We start from the raw sequence: 11,926 nt of genomic DNA, 5'->3' as shown, positions 1-11,926 counted from the left end.
TTTATAAATTATATGACACTGCCATAGTCCACAACAATAATTAGGAAAATTAAGTTCTTGAATCAGTCTGCTTGCAACTAATGAAAATAATCTCAGCCAGCAAACACTCAGACTTTTCAAAAGAAATTCCCAATTCTTGGTGTTTCTGGACTAATGACAAATATGAAGTGACATGGAAATGCTATTCTCATTACCAGTAGAGAAAGAGAAACTACTGCTTGTACCTGAAACAACCATTTGCACAACCCTAAACAGCATGACTACTGATATTTCAACCACACGCAGTAAATATGCTGATGTGAAGAGGACAGTTCCCAAAACAAGCATAGGTTCAAAGAAATATATTAGTCTCACACTTAGAAATACAAAAGTGAAATCTAACTTTTGTAGTCTTTGTGACAATAGAGATCTTGCAGCTCTAGCTCTAGCTCCAGATCCTGTGCAGACATGAATCTTCGCAAGCTTCAAGTAGGGAAAAAAATTGGATGATTATGAAGGCAATCATGGCAGAGGTAAAGAAGCTGCATAATGTTGATGAACTGACAATCTACTATGTATCATGAGAATATTACTCATGGCACCAGATCGAGATCCTTGAAGTATTCGTGTTCCAGGGCTTGTCGAGCTGAGATTCTCTTACTGGGGTCTAAAATGAGCATTTTCTGGTAACCAGGGCATTAATTGGAGGATTAGTGAAAAGCGACTGAATTCGGTCACAAGGTCAGAATTAGCAACAAAAGATATGCAGATCAGTTCTACAATTACAGTATTATGTACATAGGGCATAAGCCTTGATCAGATGTACCAACAACTAGGAAAATCAGCAACCTAAGTTGTAGGGTTTCGTAATCAAACACCAAGCTCAAACTAGGTGAATCTAGTGAGACAAACGCTGAATACCAGCACTTAGTTTTAAGTGGAATTGCATATTTTAGACATGTTGCACATAACGAAGGACTTACAGAAAGAAGATCAATCCCTGCATCTCCAAGATTCAGAACCAGAGTTGCCAGATCCTGCACAGCAGATACCTGTCTTTAAGAGCAAATCGGAGAATAAAACATGTACAGTAGCATGGAACTGTACCACAAAGGCAAACCAATGAATGCTTTTATTCATTCAGAAGTTGTTTACCACTGATTGATTAGCCAGGAGATAGGAACATAAATCTTGATCATATAGGAGGCAAAAAAGGAGAGAATCTTTGATGAGATTATGTGCACCTCAATGTTGTTGAATCATGATGCTCATATGATTAACTTGCAGGACAATTGCAGCAAGAGGATTTGGAAAATATTATGAGAACAAAACATTCTCAATCACGTAGGTATTTGTGCTAAATATGACTCTTTTCCTATATTTGGCTAGTATGTGATAAGAACAAAATAGGTGCTAAAGTCATGCTTGTAATAGAGACAATCTTTGGTTAAAAGCCTTGGAATCAATGTTGTAATTTTTTAATATTGAGTTTCCTTTTTTCTACCTCAAGTTTGCTTGCCGCTCAGTAAATTTGGCTACTAAAAGGTCCACATAAAAGGGCATGTAGTAATGTTTTGGGAAAATAAAAGAATTTTAGTTTATGGCGAAGTGTGATTGCTTGAGAAACTTTAGGTGTGATGGTCTAGATCCTCTATTCTCCCTCTTCTTCTCCTTGTTACAGCTAGAACCACTCTATCTTAGCTCCTAAGCTATACAGTGGAGGTTTACTTAAGGTTGCTGTAGCAAAAGATTCTGAATTATCAAGTACACGTATAAACCAATACAATTCTATATTTAATCCTGGTAATAGGTTGGGGGTAGTGTGTATGCAGCCACTTTCTAGTGATTTCATTGATTGACAATTTCTAAGGCCAAAATGCTAAAGCAAAGTACCCTTATTAGTTATTACACACCTTAGATTGCCACTTGGGAAAAGCAGACTTGAAGTCAGGTAAGGAAGTAACTCCAGGCCAAGTGTCTTCATTTGGGGTACCCAAGATTCTGTAAAATAAATAAACAGGCACAAAGATTATTAGGCACACAGTGCAATACCCAACTTTAGTAATTTCAGCACTAAAGTAACACAAAACCTGAATATCTTGAACAATTCATCAATCTCTGAATCTCCGGGGAACAATGGTCGCTGATTCACCATTTCAGCAAAAATACAGCCCACCGACCACACATCAACAGGTGTAGAATATTGTCTGGATCCAAGGAGGATTTCTGGAGCTCTATACCAAAGTGTTACTACCTGAAGTATGAAACAAAATCACAGAATGGACATGGTGCTTTTGAAATCTTTCATTAAAATGTTTAAATCTCAATAGTAGATGGAAATGTCGCTTGAAACCAGTTGAATGTACAGAGGGCTCTGAGCCTGTATGATGGGCCAGGAAGGAATTAAACTAAATAGAGCCTTAGGTCTAAACCTTCTCAAGCTAGCTCAAAGAATGCCTTAAAGTAAAAGCTGGTTCAGCTTTCAACCATGAAGCGTTGTGGTTTAAGACTTGAAGACTGCAAAGTCATTGTGCTTTGTTGTGGCCAGCAGCTCTTCACTGTGCCTCACTATGCTATGAGAAGCCCCCAACGAACAGAGAACTTGGTACCTCTATCAAAGTTCCAGGGATATCCACACAATGTGAGGAAAAAATGGCATTTGGTGCATGGACAATTAAGTAGTAACTATGCAAATAGATTATGACAATTCACAAAATAAATGCTATATGTTATATAATATGCAGTGGTGATATAAAAAAAATTGATTTAGTCACATTTACATTGATTTGCTTTGTTGAACCAAATCTCATTTCAGATGACTGGACAGAGATGATCTTACATAACTTAGCTAAAGTGTTTTGACTGAAATACACCTTTGTTATTCAAGAAAAACACTTTGAAGGAGATGATCTTACATTCTCATCAAGTGGAAAACTTTAGCTATAAGTGTTTTGGCCAAAATACACCTTTTACTATTTTAGGGAAAAAATGGAGAAGACAAAAAAATAACATTGAGTAATAATAATTTTGTTATTGTTGTTGCATTTCCTTTTTGTCATTTATGGCCAAAATAGCCTTATATTACTTCTATGTTAAGCATAAATAATTAAAAATGCACATTTTCTTTATGGAATGAGCTTCATTTCCTTATAACCATTGCGCACTTAACCTCAAAGAAAGTTTAAGTATATATTCAGAGGTGACAGTAAGAGTATTATGATGAATAGTAGCACCTCATGTGTGAATGTTCGAACAGGAATGCCAAAAGCTCTAGCTAACCCAAAGTCTGCAAGCTTCAATGCATTAGTTCCTCGATCAATCAAAAGATTTTGGGGCTTCAGATCTCGGTGAAGAACCCTATGAGAATGACAGTAGGCAATGCCACGAAGTATTTGATACAAATAAGTCTGCACATGCATAAGAAATCTAAGACAAATATCATAGATATAACGCAGAAACCACAATTCTAACATTCAGTAACATATGCATCATATGAACTAATAATATAATTAAACTAAATCTGTGCTTAGAACTGAGAAATTTGAATAATCTTCTTCCTTCGTTCACTCATTGGCATTGCATGATTTAGCAATGAGCAATTTATTTCTAGGCATGAAAGATACTTGTGTTCATAGACAGAAATATATTGACTAGAGAAGATATTTGTAAATCATATGCATATGTTGCCCATAAAATAGCTAGGATATACTCCAAACAACTGATTAATTCATACTTCAGCATGTCCTTCAGCAAAATCTTGAACTGCCTCTACAACAAACAATATTCATGCTAAAAATCATTTGAAAGCATCTAACCGAAGCATCATGTAACATAAATCAAAGCAGACTAAACAAAGGAAAGCAACTCACTTTAACTAATCGTGGATCTTTAGCAAGTTCTGGGCAAGAGTCCATGTGCTTCTTCAAGTCTAAGTCAAGATACTCAAAAACTAAATAAATTCTCTTGTCACTGTGGACTACATCCTGCAATCTGTTGTGCCAATAAAATCACCATAATACAAAGCTTTTTAATACAGCATCAGAGACACCTAAAACTCTGGTTGTGTATGAACAAGCATGATTAAGAAAAAACAAGGACGGAGATTAAGAAAGTTGTTGTAGCTTCAAATTCTAATGCAACATTGAAGTGATTGTAGAAATATCTGATTTCAAACTACTACTTAAAGATCTGATTTCAAGGTACTATATAGCTGATCTAAAATATCCAAACTCATGAGGATCCTAAATCCTTCATATAATCATAACTTCCAATTATTTTTGAATGATGAACATGAGGGACAAACCCTTAAAGAATGTCATGCCAGATCAAAATACATTGCATGATCTATTTAGTTCACTTGATCTCCAAAGTTTCATAAAGTAGTAGGCAAGTCCTCTTGGCAACATGGTTGTTGAATCATGTCACTGGTAAATTTAAGGCATTCTTGGTAACAAAGTAAATAATAAACCAACAAATCCCAGCAACCTTTTATACATACTAATGTAACGTGCTGATAATACATTGCTAGTAAAAGTATACAGACAGAAAGTCAAATGAATCCATGTATTAGATTAGCTTGATTACGAAAAAGACCAAAAATTATCAAGATCTAAAGGTAAGAGATTGGAAGAAATGAAGACCTGACAATGTTGCTGTGCTGCATCTCTTTCAGTAGAGAGATCTCTCTTATGGCAGTACTTGGAACTCCCTCGTCTTCATTCTCCAGCCGGATCTTCTTCAGAGCTATAGTCTCATTAGTGACACGATCCCGAGCCTTGTACACCACCCCGTAAGTCCCCTCCCCGATCTTTTCCACCTTCTCATACTGCTACCAAAATCCCTCATTTCAAAACCATTAAAAGAAACCACCAAAACCTTCGTTTGCTAGAATCGCTCACCTGGTCCATCCTCCTATTCCCAGAAAAGCGGCGGTCTTTCGGACACACGAATCGCAGGGAGGAAACTCAAAGACCTAGCAATGAGAGACAGTTGGAAAAGAAAGAATTTTTATTGACTCGAAGCGACTAGACCGAATCCAACAGTGATGGAACCGAATCAAGTAACCAATCACCCTGTTACCGATCGATCCAGATTGGCGAAAGGGATCAAATCCTCACCACAAAAGCAGATGATGGATGAAAAAGAAAAGGAAAAAGATAAAGAAATCCACGAAAATATCACGGAGGGAGCGGGCTCACCGAGGTGGCGGATGATCGGCCAAGTTCGATCGGGCACCGAAGCAGTGAACAGACAGGAAATGGAGCGTTAAGGAGTCGGAACGGATGGCATCTGAGGGGTAGAGGGAGGCGCGGAAGAGGGAAGAGGGAGACGGAGAAAGCTCGTCTGGGTCTCTTTTTCGCAGTGTGGTGGCCGGCTGGCTGCTGCCCTGGTTAAAAGCCTCGGGTAATGTCGAAGGCGGACGATCCGGCGTCCACGACGAGACAGGAAATTATCGTTACTCCTTGGCAGGCCCCACAAGCTATCACGCTGGCACTGACACGTCAGCTTCCCCCTGAGCCCTTTGGAGGCTAACCAAGTTTAAACAAAAATTAAATTAAATTAAAACTGCCCTAATCTTATTTATGTAGATCTCTCATATTTTTTTAATTGGAACCAATAATTTTTTCAAAAACGTGCACTAAGTTTTTTGAATTTTTTAAAAAGGGCATAGTACTTTGATTTTTTATACACCTAATTTTCAAAATCAATTTAATTCTCTTTATTTAAACCTAATTTTCTTTATTTTATTAAGAGATTTCATATAAATTTTTATTTTTTTTCCGGTTCGATACAATATAGTTTGGTTCAATTTTAAATATCCAAAGAAATTAAGTATGTATTTTGATAAAAATCAAATATTGTATTTTTTTTAGAAATTTAGAAAACTAATTGTGCTTTTTAGAAAAATACCATTAAAAAATTATCAATTCTACTTTTAAAAAATCTATCATTCGAATACCAACTCAGTTATGTCCATGAGAACACTATATATCTTTGCATCATCAAACTTCAAGTCGGCAACTCGTCGACACAAGTCTAGTCTAGATGAGTAGATCTGGTTTAGTCATCTCGATAACAAAATAAATGCATGGCGGACCCAAAGTGGTGCGGGAGGGACCTTGTGGCATGCATGCCTTTATGAGTTCCACGAGCAGGAGCCACCCGCAACGCATTTACTGTTGTGGTGAAGGTGTGCATGAGATCTGATTAATGCCACGTGAATAATAATTTACAAAAAAGCTGATGAAATAGTTATGGATGAAGAAGATCAATGCATGCATTGCATGGCTGACCTTTACAAGCCCTAATCTCAGCTCAGCTCTCTCTTGTAAGCACCATCGAGCTTCTGGTTATCAGTTGGAAGCTTGAAGCCACTGGTTAATGGCCACTGATCGATTGATGGAGCTAGCAACGAAAGAGAGATATGGGACGACTAGAGCCAGAGGAATGGAGGTTGCAGCTGCAGTGGACACTAGCTAGCTAGTAACTACTCAATCATTCTCCTCTTACTTTTCAGTGCTGCTCAGAGTCAGAGTGCCTTAAATTCATGGCTATAATGGATGATTCCCTTTCTCGTTCAGCTTTGTGGCCATAGGAATCCCAATCCTTAATGACTTGTTATGATTTCAGGGTCCATGCCACAGGCATTAATTCATTACTTATTCACTACCCACATGGCCTTTTGATCCAAAGGAAGGCAGTTAGTTGCTCAGGTTGTGGATTGATAGACCAAGGGAATCAGAGTATTTGTAGATTTTACAGTTAGGGCGAGCCGCGGTTACCATCGCATCATATCGAATCATTAATAAACTGAACACATACGGTCAACATAAGCAAGCACGGTGAGACTGTAGGATTAGGGTTCTTGGCGAATAAGCATACACTTGGTGTTGATCTACCCGACGAACAGATCATCGTAACTTAACTGAGATGAAGCAGTAGTTTGACATACAAAGCTAAGAGTTTGAAGATCCGAAAATATAGACATCATTTCTCAGGGATGCAAACTAAGAGCAAGGCAACGGGATTGAGATAACATCAAATGCACACCTTGTTTGATTATAGATTTTGCAGCAAGATTATGAGCACCACATGTATGCATAGCTACCGCAAGAAAACTTAGAACATTAAGCATATGATACCTATATAGTGAATCAGCAGACATCACGAGTCCTACTTCAAGCGCGACAGAGGTCCTGCTGTTCCTCTTCCAGATCGCCGTAGTCATCATCGTTGTCGTCGCTGTCAGCATCACAGTCATCATCAGAAAACTGAATGGGTCGGAGAAGTGTACTCAGTATTACTTGGTTCCACCGGATAGCTCCCAAGTGTCTGAATCTTGTAGCAAGGGATTGCCATGAAGACGAGTCCTTAGCATCCTCCTCAACGGTAGTCACAGGCAAAGTGCTGTTTCTTGCATCTGGGAAGTAGGTCACAGCTAAACTATCTGCGCTCTCGCAAACATTGAGGTCTAATACAGGTGATAATGGACGGCCAAGAACTTGGACGTAGCAGACACTTCAAAATGTAAAAGAGCAATTTAGAGTGATTCAAAAGAGCAGATAAATAAAACATGGAATTCCTTCAAATTCATCTAAACACAACTGAAAGTTCTTAAATGCATTGTTTGTTCATCTTGAAACATCTTGCGCCTATTTACATGCTAAATTCCTAAACATCAATATCTAATATAGGTATTTTGTGATTCTCTACAACGTGTATTAACTGGTGCAGATAATGAGCAAACAGAAAGGATGATCGAAAACAAATAGTAAGTAGAAAATAGGTAAATTATGCATGACTTGATGACGAACAAAAGTGTACTACTCTCCTCTCCTAACTTACCAAATATAATAGAGATCATCGATTGCTTGTTTCTGGACCCTACCCAGCAACTCAATCCGCAGAATACCACCAAGGCAGATAACGGGCTTAGGAAGCTTGAAAGATTGCAAAACGTTTTCCTGGATAACCATTTTCAAAGTAATAATTCAATAAGAAGGTTACATTAATGCTATATTAACAAGTAAATACCAAGTCAGCAGAAGCTATATAATACTGGCATCAGGCATCATACCTATTTGTTTAATAGTGTACACATATATTATCACATGTTAAGCGAGGTATGTCATTCCTCTCATGCTACTTAGACACTAAATGGTTCAGAATAAAGTATGCCAAGATAAACACAACAAAATATCAACCCATAAATTGCATCTACTTTGAACATAGCAACATCAAACTCATACTTTCACAGAACGGATAAAATTAAAAATAAAAATATCCTTCTGTTTTCCACAATAATCATTCTGGGTGACATAAAGATGCAACTCACCAGTAATCAAATACCAAAGACTTGAAATAGCTTACACTACCCAACCACAACACTTGAGTATATCATCACTATATTGGGCTAATTTATTTCTGTCGATACAATCACAGCTATCAATTGTTCTTCTTTCTCATGGATCCCTAATATAACTTCACATGCTCACGCAATCTCAAAAGTTCCTTTAAAATGTTGTCACCTTTGGGAAGTAAATTCATCTGTTAGTAAACATTGCTTAGAAGAAAGGTTCTTGTTTGTAGCATGATAAAATAAAGATTGGTCTAAGACTGATCTTTAGTATAATATGAAAAAAAAATCAAGTATTTGACCTTGCTGTACCATGATAATATTTAAGCCCTCATGGTTTTGTTCTGGGCTCTCCCCCAAAAGGCTTCATGCCAATTCATCCTTTTAAACCCATGATCTTTTCCATGTGCTTTAGGAATCACCAGATGTGGAACCTGGGACTTCCACCTAGCCGCATTTTCACCCGACCTACTAGGACTTCTCACCTGGTATCTGGAAGACACGGGAGCACCCACTTCCTTTGTTTAATGTTCAAACCACATGGTTAGATCATCATGTCTCATCCGGCGGTTAGTCCGGTGAAATACCAATTGTAGGGTCAAAAGGATGTCATCTCCACAATGGCATCAAAAAGAAGAAAATCCTTTTAAACACATATAAATGTGTTTGCATTGCAACCCAACACTTGCACCATGATAATATTTAGACATGAGTATAAAATGTGGATTTTCAAATGTGTAGCAGCAAAGATTGCAAAACTCCTCTCATGAGTATAAAGTGTTTGCATCCTCTCATGAAAAAGGGTTTTGAAAACTGTTGTGTTTCAGATCTATGCAGGAATTATTATTTTCAGGAGTTGGTGGAAAGAAGATTTTCAGAATTCATCAGGATAGCATCAAAGGTTTCGAGATGCTAAAACTCAAAAGAAGAAAAATATAAATGTATCTGAATCTCCTTAGGAGTAAAAGGTTCTTGAACAAGGTGTGGGGAATTTCATTTAAATAAGAGGTATTAGATGTAATTGATCATACAGAAAAGTAATCTCTGAAGAGAATAAGATAACCATAGTAATGAAAGATGTATTATTCTAATCCTAGAAGATTCAGACAATATACTGACTTAGCCACGCACTTGCATAATCATTATCAAATAAGGGAGATAGCGCACAGAGCCATGAAGTAATACCTCAGGTAGTTTTACAATTTTTTAGTATTCTGATATGGCAATCATCCAAATTTTTCATATGAAAAAATGAAATAAAGAAAACACAGACACAAAGATCTTCCAGCTTGCTATTTAGTGAAAAGGGAACCATAACTTTTAGGGTAAATTTGTGAAAAACTACCATAAATATAAAAAATTAATATTCCTAAATTACCTGGACCATTGGAAATTCTGGTGAGGTATATGTCCAATGGTATTTTTCAACCAGAGCTGATTGCTGATCAGTGCTACTACGTATACCCAATTCTGATCTGGAATACCCCATCCGGAAACGCACAGCTTTTGCAGAGTATATGGGATGATCATACTGAAAAAATGCTGAATAAATAAAAAAATCAAACATAATTATGGGATCTAGATATAGTTCAAGTATCATGATGGCAGAATAAAAGGCTAGAATGACACCTCTGAATGGCTTCATCTTTATCTCATCAACAATACAGAGGCCTGCAACTAATTTGTAAGTTAAACTCTCCGGCATACTAGGATCTCTCTGCCCACTACTTGACCAATAGGAAGGCCTGCGGCCCATCATTTCACTAGGTTCTAGTGTATTCTCAATGCTCTCATCTGGATAGTTGTCAGTGCTGGAAGCATTTATTGCCTGATAAATGCAATTCCTTTCGCATTTAGAAGAACCCAGACAATGACTTAGGTATAGATAGACACGATGCTCTCTCTCCAAACTTTCCCATTCCGCAGCAGCACTACAACCAACTTCTGCAGTCTTGCTAACACTACTTACTTCAGCAATCCGAGAAAAATTTGGCACGTCAGGAGAAATTCTTAAGCATAGCCTTTTAGCAAAACCATTTGCAACAACTGCAATATATGTCAAACAGCTGCCTCAAAATCAAACCATGAAGTATATGATATTCTATCATAAAAAGTTTAAGACTATGTCCAATAATGGAACACAGACTTAACCGTAACTTTAGAACCAAATAAAGAAAACTACTACTAAAATGGTATATATTTCCTTGTCAAAATTTACTTCAAAATTGTGTTGCACAATGAACCCTTTTGCTATAGCACTATCTACTATCTCCTCCTTCAAAGAAACGAAGACACAATGTGACACAGTTACATAATCATTCAATCTCTACTCCACGCATTAATCCTAAATCTTGCAACAATCACAAATTGCAGTATTCCCAGCAGTTTTTCTTCCCACTGTTAAGCTATATTCTTCCTCATTATGGACACTATTCCTGAAATAAAACCTGAAGAAATAGACAATTTTAAGCCTAACAACGTGGTAGAAGTCCAGCTCTATGTCCTTGTTTATAACACTTTGAAGGAACAACATCATCCTGAAATGTATAAAAAAAACTATAGAACGGATCAATTTCAACTCCATATTCTGAAATTAGAGAAAAGTGAACTACCAGTGACATAAAATTAGCAAAAGCAAGAATCATATAGAAACAAATCGGGCATCCCTACCAAAATTGTGCACCTTATGCATGTAGGTATCTAGAAATGTAGCCAAAGGGCGAAACGAGAAGTATCTCACCCTTTACCAAGACATAGTTTTTCGTTAATTAAATGACTCGTGTATCAATTTTTTTTTAAAAAAAATCCTCCTCAATTCAACTCACGGTAATAAATCAATATATTAGAAGAAAAAAACAAACAAACAAAAAATCTTACTCATCCACCGCCTATCAGAAATCGTGGTAACTCACCGTACTTGCGCCAGGACCGGGACACGGCGCTGACCCGCGCGAGATCCTCAGGATCGTCGAGGCGGATGAGCACGGCGGCGGAGGCGTCCAGCCCCAGCCATTCTAGGAAGTCCCAGCGGCTATTCATCCTCGGAAACCAAATCTGCAGCAAGACTAACCACGATCCGGAACCCAAAAAATTGGATCGAAATGGGGAAAAGAGGTGATCTTACCCGCGGAATGGCCGCAGGGAAGACCGAGTGCGGAGCAGCAACGTAGCGAAACCCTAGGGCGAAAGGCGAGGGAATGGATTCGAGAGAGATAGATGGAGGCGCAGACGAACGCAGGGGAAATGGATGAAAGGGAACAGAACCACGGGCGATCGAAGCGACCGACAGGATAAAGGATGGAAAACCTTTATCTCCAAGTAAACACATTATTTAATTATAAAAACTAGTTTAAGGCAAAATATTTAAAAATCAAAAGGATCAAAAAAATATGTTTTAAAAAAAGACTTCTATTTTTATTTTAAAAATATTTTTATTATAATAATATAAAATAAATTACTCCAATTTAATTGAAAATTTTTATTAAAATACTTTTTACCAATTTAATTATATTGTTTAATTTTTTAAGTAAATATTTTTCATCAATTAAGGACGTCCTTTTATTTTTTTTCTAAAAAATAAGTTTAATAATA

General features: G+C 37.3%; 2 protein-coding genes across 3 annotated transcripts; both read right to left on the bottom strand.

The window, feature by feature from the left end:
- Positions 1–168: 168 nt before the first annotated feature.
- LOC141848452 (cell division control protein 2 homolog) lies at positions 169–5,321 on the bottom strand. Of its 2 annotated transcripts, none has more exons than XM_074736483.1 (10): positions 5,178–5,321; positions 4,878–4,951; positions 4,620–4,804; positions 3,849–3,969; positions 3,213–3,386; positions 2,070–2,233; positions 1,893–1,980; positions 963–1,016; positions 545–662; positions 169–462 (listed from the first exon to the last, which is right to left on the bottom strand). In XM_074736483.1, the coding sequence occupies exons 2-9, from the start codon at positions 4,884–4,886 to the stop codon at positions 573–575; spliced, it is 885 nt and encodes a 294-aa protein (XP_074592584.1). In that variant the 5' UTR covers positions 4,887–4,951; positions 5,178–5,321; the 3' UTR covers positions 169–462; positions 545–572. The 2 variants fall into 2 exon arrangements, with proteins under 2 accessions (XP_074592584.1, XP_074592585.1); XM_074736484.1 differs by having other exon boundaries at positions 573–662.
- A 1,564-nt stretch (positions 5,322–6,885) lies between these two features.
- Positions 6,886–11,597, bottom strand: LOC141848719 (F-box protein At4g00755-like). Its single transcript, XM_074736764.1, has 6 exons — positions 11,460–11,597; positions 11,248–11,389; positions 9,965–10,381; positions 9,714–9,877; positions 7,825–7,943; positions 6,886–7,497 (listed from the first exon to the last, which is right to left on the bottom strand). Exons 2-6 carry the CDS (start codon positions 11,372–11,374, stop codon positions 7,158–7,160), a joined length of 1,167 nt encoding a protein of 388 aa, XP_074592865.1. The 5' UTR covers positions 11,375–11,389; positions 11,460–11,597; the 3' UTR covers positions 6,886–7,157.
- Positions 11,598–11,926: the final 329 nt, after the last annotated feature.

Source organism: Curcuma longa, chromosome 17 (genome assembly GCF_044706935.1).
Source record: "Curcuma longa cultivar G26 ecotype Majalengka, Jawa Barat chromosome 17, ITB_CL_G26_1.1, whole genome shotgun sequence".
In the NCBI taxonomy this organism is placed as follows: Eukaryota; Viridiplantae; Streptophyta; class Magnoliopsida; order Zingiberales; family Zingiberaceae; genus Curcuma; species Curcuma longa.
The sequence above is the reverse complement of the archived record's forward strand: the minus strand, read 5'-3'. Positions and strand labels throughout refer to the sequence as shown.